Here is a 24196-nt window from a genome sequence, read left to right on the forward strand (position 1 = left end):
TAACTTAATAAACCTAATTAAACCAATACACAATTATAAATTCTAACAAAAATGAATAATAAAATATACATAATGGACAGTTTTCAATGTAACTTCAAACTTTAGTCATTGTAAAATGGATAAAGAAATCCATTTCATAACTCCTCGATTCTTTAACCAATATAATATAGAGTTATGTAGATTAAAAAGATGATAATTTCAGAAGCAATTAATCGTAACTAGAATCAAAATTTCGATTATTTCTAAAATTTATTCAAAGTGAAGATTCCATATAACTATTTGAAGAGCCAAGATCAATATCATGGATGTATATAAGTTTCAACGCCGTAAAGTACATAGAGGATTTTGTAAGGAAAGCTGGTCTCCGCCGTTGCTTTTCTTCGTCGTTGTATATTTTATATTCAAAACTAAAAATGAAATACAACCGTTATCTCGGAGATATTCTTCTCCGTTTCAAACTGAATAAGTCACAATGCTGATACGTAACTTTCTCATCGTTCCATTTGATTCATTCTTTGCGTTATCTCGCCGATCGATGTACGCGCTCTTCAGTATCACGTCCAGAGGTAGAACAATTGCAATGCAAACGCGATAATGAGTTCCCGCTTCAGTTGTTTCACTTATTGAACTAACGCAATTTGTTTCTTGCTGTTACTATTATTTAAACTTGAAAAGCTTTACGATGTTCTAGAAACTATTTTCTCACAACTACTTTTTAGGTAAAAAGATCCACCAGTTTCGAATTTCGTTACATTAACAGATTATTCGCTAATAGGCAAAATTCTAATGAAATAAAAATCTTCGCTGTCATTACTGGTAACAAAAAAATATTGTCACCGTTGATAATGGTTATCAGCAACTAAAAAAAATTCCTATTTTGCCATTAAAGGAATATTCATTATATGTAATAAAATATTCGAATACCTGTAGAAACATTTTATGAATATATTATTAGTCTTACACGGCACATTTTGAAGTTTCATTGGCACTACTATGTGACTCGATTATCACATTTACAAAGTTTAAGATAAATCTGCAAATGTACATAGAAATTACAAAATATTTGGTGGAAGTATATATTTCGTGGAGATGAAAAAACGATTTAAACGATCAATTGTATTAACAAGTCTCAGTATTCAGTGGGACCATCTTTAACACTTATTATATCTGACCATTTGTACTTTATAGTAATTTTAAATACGGGTGGTTGGCAACTGGTGGTACAAGCGGAAAGGGGGTGATTCTACGCGAAAAAAGAAGTCAAAAATATAGAATAAAAATTTTTCGTTTGACGCTTTGTTTTCGAGAAAATCGACTTTGAATTTTCGCTCGGTACGCGTGCACTTTATCACGTCTCGTTATAACGGATCTCACTGTAAATCGTTGTCTCAATGGAAAAATTAAAAAAAAAAAAAAATTAAAACAAAATCTTTATTCTATATTTTCGACTATATTTTATTCTATATTCTATATTATAAGCAAAAGATTGAGAATATACAGAGTGGTTGGTAACTGGTGGTACAAGCAAAAAGGGGGTGATTCTACGCGAAAAAAGAAGTCAAAAATATAGAATAAAAAATTTTTTTTTAATTTTTCCATCGAGACAACGATCTACAGTGAGATCCGCTATAACGAGACGTGATAAAGTGCACGCGTACCGAGCGAAAATTCAAAGTCGATTTTCTCGAAAACAAAGCCTCAAACGAAAAATTTTTATTCTATATTTTCAACTTCTTTTTTCGCGTAGAATCACCCCCTTTCTGCTTGTATCACCAGTTACCACACTGTATATGTTTGCAATAAATATCGTATATCTGCTACATACATTTTCCAATTGGTTTCGTATCTTACCTATATAACGATAATACTCTGTGTCTCACTATAGCGTTAACGAAACTTCAAAAAGTTTTATATAACACATACAATATGGACATAAAAGTTTTCTATAGTAAGTATTCAATTACTTTCATGGTTCACTTTATACCATATCGTAGTAATAAAATCCAGTTAATAGGCAACAAGAAGTTGAAATTCCACAATTTCCAATAGAGTCTGTATTGTTGCCAGTTTTCACCACGCAATTAACTGATCAGTCACAATTGGTGCAGCAACGGGGTATGAAAATTCTTTTAATCAGAGCATAAAGGATGCTCCTTATAACGAGGAAAACGAGTAGTATATATCATTATAAAACTTCACCCAGACTCATAGGGGTGAAAAGCTTATTATGTTTGAGCAAGGTGTGGATTCTCTCCATAAGAGGTTTAATTGAAACCAACCCACCTTCGTAGCAGGCAACCTTTAAGGTCTCCTTATAGACCAAGTACATGGACGATCGAGCTATTCCTGGCTCCTCAATTGTTGACACTGTGCTCCACCCCCCTATCAAATGATCAAACCCTGTGTGGTGCCCATATAATACGTGTAAACACGTGCTGAGTTAGTTTTAACCACGATTCGTAACGCTCGCTTGGTGAATGAAAATTCCTTCTCTAGCTATGCGGTAGAATTAAAGGATTCGGATTAACGAACCGCTTACTGCTAGTTAATTAGAATATTTAAACAGATAATCGGCTGCTTTTAAAACTGCGTTACAGTTTCAACGTTTTCGCCTATTTCAGTTTAATGAATTTCCGCTTACCGTGGTGTAACATCGATGCGTAATTATTATTTGAACTTTTCGTTTTCGCAAACAATGCGTTGGAAACTAAAGTATCAGGAGATGTGCAAATTAAAGGATTTGGATAGATATTACGAAATATGCGAGTGATAGATATTATATTATAGTTTGTTAGTGTTGATACGAATAGAACGTTGTTGATAAATTATGAATATATGGCAAGTAAAATAGATTAGTACGCGATTCAGTATGAATACAGATTCAAGAGACTTTAATAATCTTTTCATGGCACTTCCAGAACTCTCGATACACCCTTTATACATATAGTTGTATGCAAAAGTTTCAAAGGATAATCATCTCATAATGATGTACTATTACATAGAAATAGATTTATAAGCTTTTCTCTTTACTACACTTATTTATCATTTTCATGATTCCATACATTTTTTAAAAATACTTCGATAATCAAATAAATGCATCTTGAAATTGGATGTAATACTTTTCCACAATACTGTACGTTTGCCTTTTTTCTCTAAGTTGTACTATTTTCCAAATTTCTCATCGTTCATACTCAAATTCAGTGAACAAATAGATCTTCTCAATGGAGCTAATTTCTTTCCTGATCGATTCCTAAATTTTGTTCAATTATCTTTGTTTAAAATTATCGTAACAAAAATATTTCTCCAGTTATACTAGACGTTAGAATTTACAATTCTCCATAACAAAACCTCAACCATCTTTCATAATTTACCAGCTATAGCTCGTCGTAAAATCGGCTCTCACAGAAGGTACCGTGATCCTGGTTGCCATTTTTCCTGATTCCATGCTACGTATTAACGGGGCAATGAGTCAATTTTACGATAGCCTACGTGACATTTGAAAATATCTCGCGCTCCCTCTTCCTACGAATCCAAGTGCCATATCCTTTTCTTCTCTCTTTGACCTATATACCCGGCAGCCTTATCGAGGTTATGACGACCTCAGGATGATGTCATCGTCCCACTGACGTCACCAGCACCCCCTTACGTGACCATTGAGAACAACCTCGTTTCTATCTTTCTTCAAACTCACCCCCTGTACGACGTCTCGCCCTTCACGAGTTCTACAGACTGTCTCTTCCCAAAGCTTAATGGTCGTGTCCTGTCTCATTCATGCGGATATTCCTGCGACCAACGAGCGTGAACCAGTTTCCGGGACATTCATACGATCGTATATCCTAGCATAATCCATGACTACGCTCGATTTGTGATCGCTGAAGGAATCGCTCTGCTATTGTTCACGATCATCCCATCTTTCTCTCAAGTAAAATTTCTAAAGTATTTCGATTGCTTTCAACACCTTTCGTATCGTTTCCTTTTCTACGAATTCTTCTTACTTTCTGAGTATTCTATTTTATTTCCTTCTTTCTGTCTGTTTTTCTTCCATGGGATAATGAGATTGGATAAAGTTGGGAATTAGGAATTTAGGTTGGATCGTTGATTGGCGTGAAATAGAATTTCTAGATAACCCGTGCTGATCCTTCAGAACAATATTTTGCTTTCTTAGAGTAATTGCCTTGATGGAACTTCGCACAGAGAATTCTGTTGTTGAACTTTGGAATTGGAAGTTTTGCACTGGATATGTTTGCATTAGAATCTTTTGTATTGATTTTATGGTTAATATCGTGTTTGATGGGTTAAAGGGAATATCGAAAATAGTTTTTTAGGTGATACGTGTCTTTATAACATAAGTTTTTAGTTATCACGATGTAATTAAAACTCATAAGTAATAATTTCATGAAAGATTAATAGAAGATTTTATAAAATATTTCATGTTGTACTCTACAACATCATTTTGAAATATTCTTTCCTCTTCGTTCGTTAAACACACCTCGACACGAAGGTTGCCATAAAAACTGCCTTTTACAAGACCAATGAAATCAAGTTCTATATACAACTTTTTTTACATCGTACGATATCGTAACGAGCATTTTACCTACCATTCGAGCTTTAAATGATTCAGATTCGAAGCTATTGAACAAACAACCTCTTGGAGTTTTTCTTGGAAATTATATTGAATCGTTAAAGTTGTGCGAGTCTTTTAAGGAAAATGTCGCATATGCATCACTTGCCTTAATTAACTGGCGGGTAAGTCGTAAACCACCGAGCACAATTGTTAGTCGAAGTTAGGACGAGTTTAAATCAGTTGTTTGGCTTGAAGAATGTTTGTAAAATCAACAACATTCGCAATGTTGTCGCTTTGTAAATATCGTAGAAACTCTAGGCAGAATACAACTGCAGCGAACGATCACATTTTGCCTGTTAAGTAGTAAATTCGAGCATTCGTCTGGCCAGCATCATTTCGATTGATTTTCACGACGATGGCGAACTATTTTAAATCTGTTTCACTTAGTGGACAAATAAAATAAAGGAAAATCAAGGAAAGATTTTTAAGATTAGAATGTTTCATATTCTTTTCGTATTATTATATCGATTACTCTAAAAATATATTCCTACGAAATAACCAGTCGCTTATAAAGCAATACAAAGCGTAAAAAGATGAAACTCTCGAATCTCAGACTGTGAATCATAATTTCGAAATAATATTTTACAATTTAGGGCACCTTTATACAGCATATTCCTTCCTCCTCAAAACAGTGACACGTGTACACGTCGTTTCGACCTCATTTACGGAACAGTAACATCGAAATTGCTTTCTTTTTTCTTCTCTGGAGGCGATCCCTTATTTGGGGACGAACGTGTTGCGTTATCGGTCGCTCGCGGCCAAATGACTGTGCCCTTTCGTTTTGCAACTGTGATCCGTCGAAAAGCTTCATCGTCCGTGGCGCTTCAGTTCAAACGTGAAACGAACAGGAGGTAAGAAAGAAAAAGAAAGAAAGCAAAGGAAAGGAGAGAAAAAGAATGGTAAAAGGCAACGCCCTCCGTCCTTGGCAAGGGAACATCGATAAATATCGCTCTCGAACGGATCTGTTCAAATAAAATACGAAACTGGGTTGGTCGTCAGCGGCTCGTAGCAGACTTGTTTCCTCATTAACTTGGCCAAGCAATTAGAAGATGTCGGTGACTTCGGCGACCGGCCGTCCTGAATTCTGATGCGAAGTTACAAATGCCGGTTGTGCCGAATGAATAGACTGCTTAACATGCTGACGAATAAATTGGCTTCATTGAAGTTCTGTACAGAGGATGTTTTGTTTCGAAAATGTACAGTCTACTGTAGATGGTAGAATTTGTTGAATGTCAGTCTGCAAGCTAAACATATCGGTCTATTGTTGAATTTATTACACTTTTAAATGAAGATCATTTGACAAAAAACGATAAGTACATTTTTATTAACTTTTTTATCTTAATGTTGCTTTGAGACTGAAAAGAATTTTAATATAAAACTTGAAAATGTAAAAACCTATTATGCCCCGAAATTTAAACATGTGTGTGTATGTATTGAAGTATGTGTAATTTTGTGTGCTACACTAGATTAGCCGCGTAGTAGTGACACACATGAGTGTGTTGGAGTATGTGCGTGCAAACATATATTACGATATTCTATATTTGTTACGAATAAATAATATGTGCGTTAGGAAATTTCTTTGGTCTGAATATTTTTTAGCTTGAATTGTTAAACATTCCATAATTTTGATGCTCTCCTCTGCTATTAATTAATTCATTTAAACCGAAGAATGCAACTGTTGCGTTGGTAGTGTGGTGAAGAAAATGGTGAGACAAAGAGAGTGGTGAAACGCGTGCAAATTTGTATCGACAAATATCTTGTAAATCACATAATAAATAAATGTGAAACTATTTTGATATCAATTCTAAGTGTAATCTAAGTGTTCGTATACATTTATTTCGGCGATTAAGATCCACAATTCTCAACAGTGTATAAAAAGTAATCATAGAAATATTTATTGAGCAATAAATGGAGAACGAGATAAGTCGTTAAAGTAATAGTATGTATAATGAGCATTCTAATAACGAAGGAAGAGTCTAGGAACAAACCGCAATAATTAATCATCTGTGATATCACAAACGCATTATTCGAGATCCTTCGTCAAGTTCTAATTGTAACAAACAACCTGGATGGTTATAACTGATATTCATAAGCGACAACTAATGAATGCTAATTAATTTCGTGCGAACATGCTCTAAAAGGCATCTGCAATTATCGATTATGTTAAAATATCAGCCTATGTACGGGTTACGAAACTAAATTTTACGAGCGAAAAGTGAATTAATTAATAGCAAGGGAGAGCATCAAAATAATGGAATATTTAACAATTTATATTAAAAAATATCCACACCAAAGAAATTTCCTAACACACATATTATTTATTCGTAACAAATATATGTATAATATCGTAATACATAAGATATAATTAATTTTATTACAACGAATCTTGTACACGAATCTACTACATTTTTTCGCTTGAAGGCATTTTTCTCTTTTTTAAGCCATTTGTTCTTGAGCAATATTATACCCGTAATCTTGATCAACAGGTATGCCAACAGACGAGAGAAATATCGAACCAATTAAAGCAATTATTTCATTATACAGGTGCTCGAATGACTTTTATCTGAGCTCTGATAAAATTTCATTTCATCCCTATCGGGCGACTATCCTTTTTGTCGTGAAATCTTTCACTAGAAACGGTCGTATTACCAACGCGCAATCGCCAATATGATTTTAATCTATTCGAAAAACTGCCTATATTCGATGGATCAAAAGCCATTCATGTGATCCTGCAGTTTCTCGTATGGTGATTCGAAGCGCGACAGAATTTCATTTTCACCCGCGAATACCGTACTACCATCTTTGTGTGCACAAAGCTTACGCGTTAACAGGATTTAGATCGCCGCATAATCCATGTATAATAGCAGTTGATCCAGATCGACCAGTTCCGAGCAAACTATTCAGCATCGCTGATTACAAGATGGCCGTTGCTGTTATCGAGTTAATATGTATGCTGGAGAGATTCTGGACATCATTAAATTGCTTGACTAGGAAAGATCGAGTAGAGAACGTTCGTGGTAGATATTAGGTTGTGCGAAAAGTTTCTTTCGTTTTATAAGGAAATAATAGACGCACGATGTTCTTCGTTTTATATTAGTTTATTGAATTATGCACGAACATAATAATAGAAATAGAAGGAAATGGATCACATCTAATTCAATAAAATAATATAAAAGGGAAATTGTTGTCCGTCTATTAACACCTTATGAAACGAAAGAAACTTTTCGGACAACCTAATACAAATACTGATTTAAGTCAAAATTACAAAATACGCTTTGCGAACAATATAATATAATAACTTGCGGAATTTATATCTTGCTTATTATTTTAAATGAGTATTTATATTTCACGTTTATAAAAACCCTCATATTATTTTAACATTTTTACGTTTCGTTTACTGTTCACATAGTAATTATCATTGAAGAGTATAATTCGAATGATCTCGTCATCTTTAGACGACTTTGAACTTCAATGACACGACTTTCATGACTCTGCACAATCTTCAAATAGCTTTGAACGTTAACGCCATTAATGAATGACCTCCGTGAATTTGAAAAGACTGAGCGTCAATGACACATATCGATGATATTTGTAACTTTTAAGCGACTTTAAATGTCAATGAAAATGAGCTGTTGTGACGTTCGCGTGACGGTTTAATATCAATGATAAAGCGACGATGATCTACAACGATATTCAATGGAGATTTGGTAGTACAAATTGGGATTTGCTATATCAACATAATGTTTAGGTGATAAACCTAGGCGTAATCTGTTTCGAGAACAGACTCCAGGGATGATAATTAATTAAATTAAGTACTATCGATCGGGTTGAGCAATAAACGGTTCGCAGTTGCCAGGTTTGCATAAATAATCTACTTACGTCGCATTTATCAGTGGATGAGCTACGCCTTGATACTATCGCTTCCGCGATTAAGGGAAACTTTAGTTCGAGATGAAGAAATTATAACAACTAAAGTTACTGTCATTCATTTTTATGTAGGAAATTACAACGCGAATTAGGATAAATTTATTTTTATGCTCACATTTTCTAAATAAATATTATTAACATATTATCGAGAATGAATCTTCTTGTTTCAGGACATCGATTACGAGGGATTTCGTAAATTTTTGGACACCTATCTCGAAGTGTCAACCCCCGATGAACTTTCACGACATCTTTTTTTATCGTTCGTTAAGAAGGTGCCTCGAGTCGATGGAAAAGCTTTCAAGGTAAGATTTTTCTATTTAATTTCTAAAAAACCCTTTCCTTTTTTTAAAAGGGGGACCTTATAATAGCCATTGAAAGGGAAGAAGATGAAAATAGTGTTGGAGAAATTATAATATCGATATCCAACCTGTTATACTATTCGAAGTTTCGTTAAATTTTTCATAATAATTTGTCAATTAAATCATTAGAATTTGATCAGAAATAAAAATATCATGTGTTCGTTCAAACTATCAAGGATAATAATTTCTGCATCAGGAAATGGCTGTGCTATCGTCGACAACCGCCTGTGCTGCCATTACGTCTCACACAACGTCCAGCAGCAACGTGAACAACACCGGTTTACCTGGTGGAACGTCGTCGGAAGGACATAGTTCTTCCTTGGCCGACAAAATTCATGGTCTCACGGAGAAGTTGCAAGCATTAGGACACCATAGAACGGAAAGCGAAGCCTCCAGCAGAGCACGCACAGGTAATTAACATTTCATCTTTAACTGAGTCACACAGATATTCAACATTCGCTATTTTCTAAGATACCAATTTCTGTATTGTTCTATCAAACTCTGTGACTGAAGTAAAATTGTAAAAAAATTCAAATTATTTTTCAAGTAAATTTAATTATTATTGGTATTACATTACGGATTTTTATGCATCCGTGGGAAATTTAAAGTTGCGCAGGTAAAAAAATATAAAAACACGAAAAATATCAATTTGCATAAATCTGCAGTCCAGTTATTACACAGAGATAAAAGGCCTCCTCGTTCGATTCTTTACTTTATTGTTATAAAATATAATATTTAACGCTCGCGATAATGATCCAACTTGCCCAATCACTGAAGAATTATTTAAAATAAAATCTCTTCTTATGTAATGTTTAATCCAATATTGTTAAACAAACTGAATACATGTAACTGTTTTGAAATCTTATAAAGAGAGAGAAAGCTATTATCGCTTCTAATTACTCGCAGCCTTTTAATCCTTGAAACGTTGACGAAGGAAAGGTCTATTTAGAATGTCCTTCGATGATAAATTTAGGTCCCTGATAAAGGTATTTACAGTGTAAACGCAATATACGTGCACGTAAACGCGCTGAATCATCTTTCACCAGTGCGCGTTTACAGGGACATTATGCAACATTAACTTCCTCTAACTCGGAGAGAAACCGACTGAAATGTTTGCATTAACTAGCTGGTCCTCGCGGGATACAAGAGGATTAGACAATAGATGCTTTTGATACATGCCTCTGTTATAATTGCACTGTAGACAATTATAAAGTCACAACTTTAAGAAAATGTTAACTTAGGGTATGCAGTTAACGCATATGAAATGTCATCTTGTCAAATGAAACTTTTACTGCACTCGTAACTAGTTTCTTTAAAATATTCTGTACTTGATCAAAATAATTTCTATATAACTCGACAATTTCATTATTGTAAATTTATATGAATTGTCATTTTGTCAATAATTGTCAAAAGACAGTTATTACGTAGAACAGTTTCCTTATCTACACTTTGTTTTTAAGTGATTTAAAATATTATCATATGATAATATAATAATATGTTTATAAACATCGCATTAAAATATTTTCCAAATGGAATAGATAAGATTTCTAATTTTTACTTTACCTTTTACGTACAAACGTAATGTACAAACACGACACTTTTTCTAAATTTAATTTCATATAAAACAGATCATACGAATATTTTAATCGTTTGAGGAAGCCAATAATAAGAGTTTCATATCTTTCTTACGGGCTCGTTAAATTCAGACTTTCGTGAAACGACATCTCATATGGATAGGCTTAATTTATTACCATTTAAATACACAAGTACTTCGTCATATTTTCGATAATGTAATTAATAAAGCGCAATTTCACCGTTTTACCATTTAACACATTGACGAACATCTCAAAGAACGCTACTGGCAAAGGAACCGTCGATTATCTTTATTCGGTTCACGCACACTCTAATACCGAATGATACATTGCGCGGCCAAACGTTTCTGACATTGTCACCGGCCAGTACTATGTATAATCGCGAGTTTCAAAGTTATGACACGGAAAAAATCGATCGATCGTACAAAGTGGGTCACCGTGAATGATTACTGGTTTCATTTGATGATTTAATCTCGCCGCGAAATCGTCCAGGGTGTCAATTTTCTTTCGCAACAGCAATCTAAGTGAAAGAGCGTTTCACTGTTTAGTCGCAATAGCAAATAATCGAGGCACTAACGTCATAAAATAAACGAAAGAGAAGGAGATATTTAAAACGAATGATTTTATTTGTCCAGTCATTCGCATTGCAATATATCTCTTAGTCATTGACAAAACTTTCTTTGTGAAATTTGCGCGTAAACAGAGGAAGATAAGGTGGGAACTGCGAGAAGAAGCAAATCATTAGTCTGACTTTATCCGCGCGCGACATCGTGCACAAAGAATGCTGAAAAATGACATTTCTGGTTGATCGTCTTTCATCGGTTGCTTTGTATGAAAGCGTAGAAAAGGAGATTTATTATTGTATCGTTACTTGTAATTATTCTATACATAAATTTAGAGAATCTCATGAATAACGTGGTTTTATTATTTTAAAGCAATGAAATTTGTTATGAGAATAATAGCAAATTCCAGAGGGCAATAGTAACCAAACATTTATGAGAAAACGATAGAAATATTTATTTTCATTTACAAAGATGTATGAAAAAGTCCTAACTATTTGCGAGGTAACGTAACAGAAAGTACCATATAAGAGTGGGTTGCCAAGGCAAAGGACTTTTCTTTTGTTTCTCTAGTTCTCCTTCGGTGGACCAACGCCACAAACGAAGACAATTTTATCCAATCGAGGGAATGATCCAATTAACCAAGCCAAAACTTGCTCCTTTAATTATCGTTTCCATCGAAATGCCCGGCAACCGTACTATTGAAAATCGAAAGTCTCGTTAATGATTGGTATAATTCCAAACGCAAATGGAACAACATTTAACGCGGCATTATTGACAATATCAGTAACTCTGTCCTTCTGTCTGGCAAATGTTACGGGAAATTCAACGCGCGCACATTAAATGGTCGGTGTCGATTTATCCGTGTTTGTGCATCTGATTGATCGAAATCGGAGACAAAAGCGGTCAGAAACGCAATGTACCCCCACGAACATCCATTAGGCGTTGCTTTGCCAGTATAGTAAATGGAGAATCGGAGCCACGATAAATCAGAAAGCTCCATCATTCGTTCGGTCATTCGACCACTCACTTGGCAATATCCTCTCTTGTGTTTCATCCGTTTGGGGGCTTCAAGGAAGCGTCCATCCTATATTGACGATACAGCACACCTCGTACAGCTGTCACGATGTGATTGAGAAGAAGAGCACCGACAGCAGCCCAAGTCACAGCCAAATGTCGCGAAATTCGTCCAGGAAGTCGAACAATTCGTTGCTCGTCAACAACGGGAAATTGGAAGGTAGGTGAAGTTGGATGTTAACGACGATGTGGACCAATTTGCACGCTCCTCTTCGGCATTCCATTGCTTTTCAACGGGATTACGGTGATTTGATGGCCCGCTTGCTCTCTTTTCTTTCCTCTCTTTTCTTGCTCTTTTTTTCCCCCGACGGTGTGACCGTTGAATCGAAAAAATTTATTTAGGTGCTTATTTTACGAAAACATAGAAGATTATTTTAATTAATTAATTTTATTGGTAGATCGCGGGTTTTGTGCATTTGTGGGGTATTTGAGTGTGACATAGAAAAATGTCTAAAGCAAATTTTGTCAAATTACGTTGGTAAAAATCTGCATATTCATAGTCTATTAATTTATTATTGGCATGCTAATTCTTTTACGTTAAACGTTCCTGTATACTAGTTTCTTTCAATCGAAATTACTATTTTTCAACAAGCTTCTTCTAACTCTGCCTGTCCTATCTCTGTCAGTCCCAACACATTTAGAATTTCATTATAATATGAGAAGCGCAAAAATGTAGGAAGAACGACAGCTAACAAGACATTCAAATTAATAAGTAAACTACGGATATTTATGCATTTGTAGGAAATTGAAAAGTTCAAATTTTAACAGAAAGGCGTGTACATAATATTTGCTCGGATTCCATTTCTTTGCTTACGTATAAAATTATGAATTTGCATAAACATCCGCAATTTATTGATAAGAAGCAGCCATAATATTGCGATGTGCTTAACATTCGATTATTCGTGTCAATGGGTCAGCTGGATAACATTATGAATCCTAAAAATGGTATTAAGGTTCAAAAACATCTGGCAATGGATATAAAACTTGCGTTCGAGCAGGACGACGATATTAAAATTTACGCGCAAGGGAAATACATCAGTCGTTCTGTTTAACTCGAACAGGAAGTTATAGCTTTTGGTTGCATTTCAAATGGAATGCACAGGGATTCTGTTTCGAGGAACATAATGGTACAACGCCGATAAACGTCCGGTTCGAGGTAGAACGAAGAATAATTCTGCGATTATAGGCCATCCCGAGTTAAACGACGATGGCATCACAGGATGATCGTAACGTAATTCTGTCTCTTTTCCTCTGTGATCATCGTAAGATTCTTTACGATGAGTCGTGACATATAGATTGGCAAACAAATCGATGCCATAAAGGCGAACTGCCCGACACCGTAAAACTTGTAAGAATGTGTAGTACTTAATGGTCGCGTCCATGGTAGCTCGATGATGTCTTAATCGATTAGTCTCTGCGTCACAATTATAACGCAGCGCAAAAGCTGTCGACGCATGTCCGGTCATATGTTGCTTGGTAAAAAATTATTTTCAATGGAAGCTTACTTGTCGTATGTTCTTCCGTATCAACGTGATGTCGTTGTCGAAGGAAAACGGAGCTTTTAAATATCGAATTTTACGAATTTTATACAGTCATTTTTATAAAAACATAGATTTGATCCATTTTTTTGAAATTTGAATAACTTAGACTTAACTGATAACAACTCCTTTGGTTTCCATAAGACGTTATCGGCTTACCAACCATTTTTAAAAGATCTACATCTCCTGACTCAACAGGTTATTTCCATTTTCAATTATGCCATATTACAATCCTCCTGGTTAATCCTAAGATAACATTAAAATCAGAAAATCAACAAATTTATGCGATGTGATCTTCGTATCTTATCCTACACATTTTTGGCGCAAGTTCCAAATCCTATTCATTTAGTTGTCAATAATTCTAATGTTAATACTTCGTGAATAGAATTTTCAAGAAAGCTACGTACAAAAAAGGGGAAAAAGTAGAAAGATCTAAGAAATAGTTCAGATTTATAACGTAATAAAAAGATGACACACACTAGTCAGACATCATAAAAATCTAGGTATACTAGGTACTTCACAAAGCTATTTAGACACTTACCATAGAAAACTTTTATGTTCCTATTGTATTTATATGTTATACAGGGTGGTTGGTATTTTCGACTTCTTTTTTCGCGTAGAATCACCCCCTTTCCGCTTGTACCGCCAGTTACCAACCACCCTGTATAATTGAAATTTCATTAGCGGTACAATGAGACACGACAGTAATGTTTTACATCGGTAAAAACGTAGATGAAAAATATTTTGCCAGTAAAAGACAAGCGACCAATCTCATCACGACCTACATACAAACTCGGAAGATCTCCTCTCCAGCTGCAGAATAATAGTTCGAACGTTCCATTAAAACCAGTATCCTGAACCAGCCGACGATAAATTTCGTGACAGCTCCGGTGGAACACCGCGTTATTACCACTCGACTTTCAAAGTGGGATTTCAATTTAAGAAGCCGGATATTCGGGGCTAATTTTCATACTGATGAGATAGTCGGTGGCCCAAGAAAGTCATGTATCGCCAAGACCGACAAAAAATACGATCCGCGAGCCTGTGGATAACCGTAGAAAGCGAAACAGCGACACGAGAACACCCTTTGCACGCTGGAAAAATTGATGTGCTCCGAGAATGGAGTGGAATTTTCTTTGCTGGAAGGGAAACGCGTTACGTTCGATATGATAAGGGGAGCTTTCGTTCCGTACGCCCACCGATTTTTACGTCGATGCATTATTCCTGGCGATCCTATGTAACGCGATCGTAAACACGGTTGAATTATAACTTGGCGCATCAGCTCGATCGCAAGTGCGTTCCTTATCATAACGGAATTGAAAAGATACGAGCCCCGCAAGCCTGTTCAGTTTTACGAAGCTTTTATTCGCGTCTCTACAAACGAGCCATCGTCCCTATCAGTCAGATTTTTTGAAACGTTTTGAAAAGTAGGTGTTAATGCGTTCTTATTAATCTTCGTTCAATATCATTGATAATTAAAAGTAGTTTCGTTGTAATTTCAGTTAGATTACTTAAATGTAAGTGAAAGCACTTTTTACAGCTACCGTAAAATGAAGTATTCGAAAATTGAGGTTGCTGCAGTTTCAGCATCATTTTCACCCTGTCGTCTCTTTTAGTGGTTTAAAAATTGTTTAGATTCGAAGGAAATATAACGGGTTATTTTTAATTATCGATTAATCGTCTGAATTCTATGATAATGTACTTCTTAAAGCATTAAAAATACTTGTATTGTTATTGAAAATTCGGAAACCATAATAAGTAACTTAACTCACATTTTTGCTGCTTATCTACAACTCAATAATGCTATTGGTGAGGGTCATCATTTTTACAAGATGTATTCAATATATATTAGATCATTTCACTTATTTGAATTCGTAGTCACATTTTAATATTTCATAATTTATCGTTATGAATAAGACTGAAGTCCACGTAACAAAAGTTCACCAACTCTATCGGCTACCTGTAATTTTTCAGATTATTCAGATTATTCTATCGAGAGAGCTTCATTAATTCAATCGACAGGAGTCCAGTTAATCAAGCACTAACTGAATCTTCGTTCAGGTAAATGGAGTTCTGTAAATATAATAACTGTAAAGTTCGAAAGTTACGAAGATAAGACGGTGTGTGTAAAAGAGAACAGGCAATGGCAATGGCAATGAAGAGTGACCTTTAGTGCCCTTGAGCGTCAGGAAATATTTAGCTGACTTTGACAAGATTTTGACGAGATAGACTAAACCTTTGCGCCTTCCTGGATACAGGAAACCGCGTAAATATACATTTTTAAATGACAGCTTGATCTTTGTGAAATGTCACGCAGTAATTCGAGAAAATTCAAGATTAACTGTTTGTGGAGTTGTTCTGGGCAAAGAGGGAAACGACGAAATCTCAAAGGCGGTATATTTTTGAAACATGAAAAGAGTTGAAGCAACGACGACATCAAACGTTGTGTTCTTGCTTTACCTCGTTTAAACGTTGTCACCTTCGTTTCTTGATCAAAAAGAGCAATCTTATGGAAAAACATTCCCTTGGGGAAAACATTCAAACGATAGACAGACTGAAAGACGTATGTACGTCGTGCAATATAAAACGTACATTTAACAACCTATAGTTCAAATAATGTATTACAATATTGTATATACAAATTGCAGTTACGTATTTTAATTACATTATAATGTATTGTTTTATTAATAGTAAACAATGAGAATACTCTTATACTTGAATATGTACGAGACTCATCCTTTTATCTTTAGGAACAGAAATTGCAATTTTATGGTTATTTCTCTTTTCTTTGTATTAACATTTTCCCATGTTGTCAATCTAATATCATTGGACAAATTAATTGATTTTCTAATTTATTTGATATATTATATAATTTTATTTTATACATAAATATTATTATTTTATTTTCGAAAACAAAAATTTTTAATTACTGACGCTTCCAAATCTCAAACCAGATGTATTCGTTATATATGTCGGAGATGAAAGGGTCTTCCCTTTGGAATTCTTCGGAAAATCCGCAATATTTTAGTCTCTATAATTTAACTCGATTATAATTGTCCAAGATTAGTGATAATAGTGAGCTTGGGTTCGAGGCGACAACTAGTCGCTGAACGTAGCCGAGGTCACGGGATGAACGTTTTTACCTAACACAGGTATGGAGTAATTGTACAGCTCTCCTTAAAAAGAAATAGTTGTGGCGGGACGCGACAGTAAACATTCCAACGGTTTCTGTCCCGTGGCTCGCCACACACAAACTTTATTCTTCGGGCAAGATGATTACCAAATGTCGATGCATCTCCACAGTACATGTTCAGCTAGCCTGAGGACCCGCTGTGAATCTTAGGATTTAGTTAACTAAGGTCCTTCAAACGGACAAACAGTCTTTATCCTAACAGTTCCTAAATCTACCATCTACTACGGGAAGATACGGGAAATCTACTTTTCTCACGAACGACGCTTCCAGCTAGCACAGCTTTCTCTCAAGGGCGGTTAGCATCCTTCTTCAACCACCAACATAGAAATTAACCAATTAACAGGAACGTCCATTTCCCTCACTTTCCGAACGAAGGCTTTCCTCGACGAATCCGACGATCTCGTGTCCTTAGACACACCCCATCATAATTTTCCTTTGCAGCATCATCGTGACGGAAAGTCATTCTCTCGTGAGGTCTCATTAGCGAGTTACGTAGCGTCTTTACGCTGGGTGAATATTCTACGTTTTAACAAAGAGTTAGTTTAGTAATACTTGTACCGTAGACAAGCAAGTTGAGTACAACTTGGACCTTGGAAGAAAGCGCATTTTGTTATCTCGTTGACCGCGGATTCGTTATTGAACCCAGGATCATTGTCATTAGCATCTCGAGTATCTAATTACCACGGTTACTTGTCAAATTCTGTATTAATCATATTTGTGCTAATAAATATCTTCTCTATTGCATAACAATGTCTAACCCAAATGAAAATTAGTTTCACGCCCCTAACCCTAATCATGATGTGAACCTGACATATACAGGGTGGTTGGTAACTGGCGGTACAAGCGGAAAGGGGGTGATTCTACGCGAAAAAAGAAGTCGAAAATATAGAATAAAAATTTTTTTTTTTTTTAATTTTTCCATCGAGACAACGATCTACAGTGAGATCCGTTATAACGTACCGCACGCGTACCGAGCGAAAATTCAAAGTCGATTTTCTCGAAAACAAAGCCTCAAACGAAAAATTTTTATTCTATATTTTCGACTTCTTTTTTCGCGTAGAATCACCCCCTTTCCGCTTGTACCACCAGTTACCAACCACCCTGTATATATTCATATTACATAATTATACAACTTCTTAGAAACGATGAGATACATATACACGCAGGTAAATTAAATTTAGCAAGTAATAGATACATATTAATTATCAGTTGTCAGAACAAAGGTATATAGATATTGATATAGACATCCTACGAATAAATGACCCAATATTAAAATCAATTACACAGGAAATGTATATATCAGATCACATTCTGCTCTTCCTTGTTTCAATCAATAGCGACCAGTAAACAAGTGAATCAATTTTTCAGCAATCCGTAGACCCCCGTTTTCGTTGTTCAATCGTCCCGCTGTTCACCGATGAGTTTGCGTATTCGTTCGAATCCCAAAATAACGTCGAACCAGTATCATCTGGTATAAATAACCGTCAACCTTAGAGTACATTGCGACTCTTCTTAGCGTTAAGCTCTCTCGATATACTTTCTCAGTATCTCTCGAGTCACGCGGCAAGCAACAAGTGTCATCTTCATATTTCCCGCTATATATTAATCGTTGATCGCGGCCGATGGTTGTTCAATAGTATTTTCAACTGCAACTTCATCGTCTTCCGGTTGCAAAGCTTCCGTGTTCTCCAACTCTGGAGTCACCCGTTAATCATCGATTCCTGACACAATGGTGCTGAAGGGCGCTCGAACACGTTTACCAGATATTCCTGGTGCATTGTTGAAGGAAGGTGAGACGAAGGCAATATTTCTAAGTTGGATAAAGATAAATTAATTGCGATTATGTTCGCTCTCTGAAAACTTCAACTAGTGTATATTATTGGATGGCTGAATGACATACAATGAATCAGATTGCAAATGTTATTAATATCGATGTGTCACAAAATTACATGCGGTATATAGTTTCAACACGATGCACAAATAAGAATTATACTAAATACCACGTGTTTTTCGAATAGAGATTTTTCTGTAATATAAATATTTCAATTTTGACGGAGAATTCGGAATTGACAAAGAATAATCGTAATTTAAATCCGAAGTATACTTCCAACAAATAAAATGTCGAGTAATCTGGTCTTGTTTCTTGTTAACTAGCTTGTAAGTAACAAACTAGAGAATATTTAGAAGTAAGTATTTTGTGTAGTATATTTTACGCAACTTTTTCTCTTTCAACTTGCTCCATTGTTTAAACATAGCAGTGCTTTGTCATCCATTTATGTTTATTACAAAGACAACGTAGAATATCATTGTTGAACATTATTAAGAATGAAAGTTACAAACGAGCGAAATTTCGTTGTTAAATAAAATCGTTGCTCCGTGTCTATAACGCAAAAATTCAGCGTCATGAATTTCCAGGTTGACAGAAAAACATTTGTGTGATCGACGCTCGCCGCGATTGGCCAACGCTTCTCGTTGTTCGAAACAGGCGAAACATCGAGCCCTTTTATCAAACAAAAATAACATTGTGCAAGAATATCGGTTTCTCGACGTGGCCGAAAGACCAGGTCGGTTGTTGCACCGGATTAATTGTCGCGGGAAACAATGCACGTGGTCGTTCAGGATGATTCTATTCGTACGGCGAAATGAAATCTGGCCGGAAATAACGTCGAATAAGTTAGCCCGTCCGGTTATTCATTACACCGTGATCGTCGTGGCGAGGCAATCAATCGTGTCATCCGGCGAGCACCGGTGGTTTCAATTAAATTAATTGTTCTCAGTGATCACGTTGCTCGGTGGAATAAATTGCAGCCAAGTTTCTCCAACGAACCCGTATACCATGCACCTCTGATGATCGATGAACTCCTTTTCTCTCTTTCGCACCAGTAACTTCGTTGTTTGAAAGAATAATTAGTCGGGGCAATCGTGTTCTTTTTGTCTTCCTCGATCCTGTAAGTTTGCGCTGTATCACATTGCAAACAAGCTTTTACGTTAATGATTTCACCGGACGAAAGATTCGACAGCGTTTAATTACATGTTCAATATCAATATTTGTTGAAATACGAAAGCGTTGCTGCATCTACAAATAACACTGCCGTGGTCTGTTCAAAATCAACTGTTTACTTACAGCTATCGAAGACCATCCTCTGCTACCATCTTCATACGTAAATGTCGGAGAAGTTATGCCAAAGATATTCTCTGCTATATAACGATGAATCAGTTTTACTGGTAAAACAGAAGTTGTAGAATTTTATGAAAAGCAAAAGCGAACGCTACAGTACCAAGTATCAAGCTGATACGTATTAAGCTGTGCGATGGCCTGCTCAAGAGTGGAAAACAGGATTTTTCGCGTGTTTCTTGGCGGCGAGAATGAAATCAGTTTTCGCGGTTCGTTCGTGCGTCACTTGAAATCGCCGCAATATAAATCGCGAGCGTAGCCATCAAGAAATCATGGACGAGGCAAAATGGACCGCCAGAGAGCAATAGAATTACCGGTGAATTTGTTTCAACGTTGTTGCGCGTACTAAAGATAAATCGTTCGCCTTCAACGATTGATCGACCGGTTTTATTTCCCTCGTGACTAGCTGTTTTAACCTTCCTCCTTTTTTTCTTCTTCTTCTTCTTCTTCTTCTTCTTATTCTTCTTGTTTTTCTCCTCTGTTTCCTTCATAGGGACATCTCAGGTGCCTACGTATCTAGAGACTCGTAAAATCACGAGAAGGAATTACAGGGACAGTATCGATGTCTCGAGGCTTCGTCTTGTCTCCGATTCGGGACTATTTTTATCAGGAACACGGTAAACTAATAGTCTCACACGAGTTGCCTCTCGGTCAGACAATCACGTTCTACTCGTTTTATTGAGTCATCCTCGAGTGTCCTCGAATAGTTCCGAATCGGCCAGTTCGAGGGAATATTATTTCGATGAAATTCGATAGTTTTCTTTACGCGATGATTGAAACACTTTTTACAGATATTTCCAGATCGCTCAAAACTATACTAGATTATTCAAGGTTACACTAAGGTTTAATAAACTACGACAAATACTCGAAAAGTGTAAAAAATCGTGTCAAGGTCATTGGAGGGTTACATCGACGTCGTTGAAAGTCACTTGGAGATCGTTTTTCGGATTTTCAAACAACTTTCTTGCATTCTTCTATTATACAATTTCCACAAAATAATAATAATAATTCTTAAAACAGAATATTTTAACAGAGTGTATGGTAATCCGCTCCAAAGTTCTTTTTAAGTTTGAAGAAATTGAGAAAGAAACGTTGCGATATTAAAACATTAAAGGACTTTTCTTGGTTGAAATTGAAGTAAGATTGGGGAATAAAGAATCGTAAAATCATAACGCGGTTAAGTTATCGACTAAATTACATTTTGTTACAGAACCAGAGAAAGGTTGTACGATATACTGCAACAATATAACAGCAGAATATCAAATGTCAAAGATCCCAGTAACTTACGTTTTTTCCGTATTCGATCGTTCGATCGAGAAATTGTTTACGTATCGAGCGAAATTACGAAGGTAAAACACGAAATTTCTGCTTACAAATATCGTTCCAAGAATATTCGTCGCGTCTATCAACGAACAGTCGTGCACGTGCAATGCTCGATCGTTATAATTAGAGCGGTACTCGTGTGCATGCATCGATACTTGGCTCCTAAACCCCGCTACGTACGAAGCAACAGGTTCCTTGTAGAAATTCTTAGACAAGGCTGACGAAAGCCATTTCGTTCTAATCTAAAAATAATATTCGATCGAACTTTTCTTCGACTTTGACGTCACCATGAGACCATAGCTTTTCCTGGACTTATTAGAAATCCAGGAATGTGTGCAATAATAGTTGAAACTGTCTAGTCACGTTATAAGCGTCAATCGTATGTAATGGTATTTTATATCTATGTTCGCTGCAGACGATGCAACACCATTGCAATTTCGTTGCAACAACGCTTTACGATTCAACAGGTTTATATTTCTAATGACGAAATGGACACAAGGGTGCTATATCGATATTGGAAATATATACAACTATTGAATCGTGCAATGTTACTAGTGGAAAATTGCAACGATGTATCGGATCGTTTGTTTCCACCAGGTCTCAATCTCTTCGGTTATAGCGTATCATTGTTTTGATAGATTTTACTAGGCATTTGATTTAAGCACTGAAAAAGTGAGTAGATATTGAAAAGTACGATTCCATTATATCGTAACACAGTTAGTACAAGAATGCCAATTAACCTAAAGATATCAAGCTGCGTTATGCTGAAACAGAGTTTCGATGAAATTTTAACGTCTGACTATAGCTATCCTTAACCATTCGATACATGCCCCTAACATATACGGTCATAGATTGCTTTTAGTTTGGCTGATTATTTTAGTCATTGATCTGTATAGATTCGAACTATAAGACGATTATACACGTTTTCATTGTTAGTTGTTTTATGTTACACAAAAATTTACCCATTTTCGCTACTAAATCAGAGAAAAATTGATATATTTAATTGCATCGCAAATTCGTTCTATTTTAATGGAAGAAGACGAACGAATGTTACAATCCAATATAATAAACGCTTGATATTGGCTATCCACGGGTATAATTACTCGTTGTAACGAAAGGATTAAACGAAAATGAATAGAGAGCAGAATGTTTTTGGCGGTTAGACGATACGCATCGAATCAAACAGATGTTAATTTCGTTCATTATCTTTCATTTCGCAGAAATGAGAAACTTCGTTAGAAAACAGAGCACGATAGATGTCCACTCGGTTAAAGTCAGCCTCAAGGATATCGTGTGCTATCTTTCCCTCCTGGAAGCTGGTAGGCCAGAAGATAAATTAGAGTGTAAGTAATTGTTTCTTTTGTATCGATCAAAGTTAATTAGATCTTATGAAAGCGAGCATTGGGTATTTTTGTGCCGATCTCGGGTAACCTTTAGCCATTAACGCGTTCTTATGTCACTTTGTCATAAATCATGGCCTGATAAAAGAAAAATTCACGGACAGATGCATCGACAGTCACGGCTGTATTCCTTAAACATTCGTATTCGCGTGTCCAACGCCAGTCATTTTCTCAGTCTGCTTCGCTAGTTGCACTCGCACACAGTGCACTCGAGCTTGCATATCCGCTGCAACTTGTTGCACGCCAATTTCGACGCGCATTAATTCATTTGCCTTTCTCTCTTTTTTTTCAGTCATGTTCCGGCTGTACGATACAGATGGGAACGGCGTTCTTGACACAAACGTGAGTAGAACGAGATTTTTTGTTTTATTTTTTCCCTTAATTGCTGCAAAAAACCGATTCTCATCGACAGCGTGTTTAAACGCGAAGAAAATGGAAACTGCACGGAATTGCAAATAGTTTGCGACGTTTCAAATAGTCGATTTTATATCTATATTTTTGTTCAATGTTTTCTCACCATATATGTTAAACGAAATGATTATAGGTTTTATACGGTAGTATCGGAAATTTATCGACCAATTAATCGTAAATACGTCTGTCGATAGGGCAACGAAGTCCATCAACGAATTGAAATAGATCGATTCGAGAGCACCTTATCTAACGTAGCCACGGGTTTAATATTATTATCACGTTTCCCTAGGAGATGGACTGCATTGTCAATCAGATGATGAATGTCGCCGAGTATCTCGGATGGGACGTCTCGGAATTGAAACCGGTGAGTTGGAATATCATTAATATTCCTTTTCAGACGCACGTTGTCGTATCCACGCGCATCTTAACAACTCTATTTTTCATCTAAATACGATTCTTTTCATTTAAAACATTTATTTTAATTAATACAAAAGAAAATCTTTTTCTAAAATAACGAACCATCCCATTAAAAAGAAAAAAAATATACTTTAAATAACATCGTGAATTTCAATTTTGTAATAAAACAGTTGCCTCAAGTTACTCTGTTATAAATATTATAGAAGAGATATTACGTTTGGGATGAAGATACATAGAATCTAAAATTTCTTTGTTTACACAACGAAGAGATGGGAAATTGATGAGCGATATCTAGACGTAAATCCTCGATATTTCTAGATACTGCAAGATATGATGATAGAAATAGACTACGACGCGGATGGTACGGTATCTCTGGAAGAATGGAAAAGGGGTGGTCTGACGACGATCCCGCTACTAGTTCTTTTGGGCTTGGATTCTCACGTAAAGGAAGACGGTAACCATCTCTGGAGGCTAAAACACTTTAGCAAACCCGCCTACTGCAATCTCTGTTTGAATATGCTAGTCGGTCTCGGAAAGAAGGGCCTTTGTTGTGTTTGTAAGTATCATCGAAGCTTCTTTGATGTTACAGCGGTTCTTTTT

At 35.9% G+C, this 24196-nt stretch overlaps 1 protein-coding gene across 1 annotated transcript in view; it reads left to right on the forward strand.

The window, feature by feature from the left end:
• The window catches only part of Dgk (diacyl glycerol kinase 1), a 153292-nt gene that overhangs the window by 124886 nt on the left and 4210 nt on the right, over positions 1-24196 (forward strand). Inside the window, exons 4-10 of the mRNA XM_069119309.1 lie at positions 8722-8853; positions 9107-9320; positions 12138-12299; positions 22589-22711; positions 23061-23110; positions 23469-23543; positions 23915-24152. Coding sequence (XP_068975410.1) covers positions 8722-8853; positions 9107-9320; positions 12138-12299; positions 22589-22711; positions 23061-23110; positions 23469-23543; positions 23915-24152 — 994 coding nt within the window. The remainder of the gene's footprint in view (positions 1-8721; positions 8854-9106; positions 9321-12137; positions 12300-22588; positions 22712-23060; positions 23111-23468; positions 23544-23914; positions 24153-24196) is intronic.

This window comes from Bombus flavifrons, chromosome 8, assembly GCF_040668555.2.
Source record: "Bombus flavifrons isolate JBK064 chromosome 8, iyBomFlav1_principal, whole genome shotgun sequence".
In the NCBI taxonomy this organism is placed as follows: Eukaryota; Metazoa; Arthropoda; class Insecta; order Hymenoptera; family Apidae; genus Bombus; species Bombus flavifrons.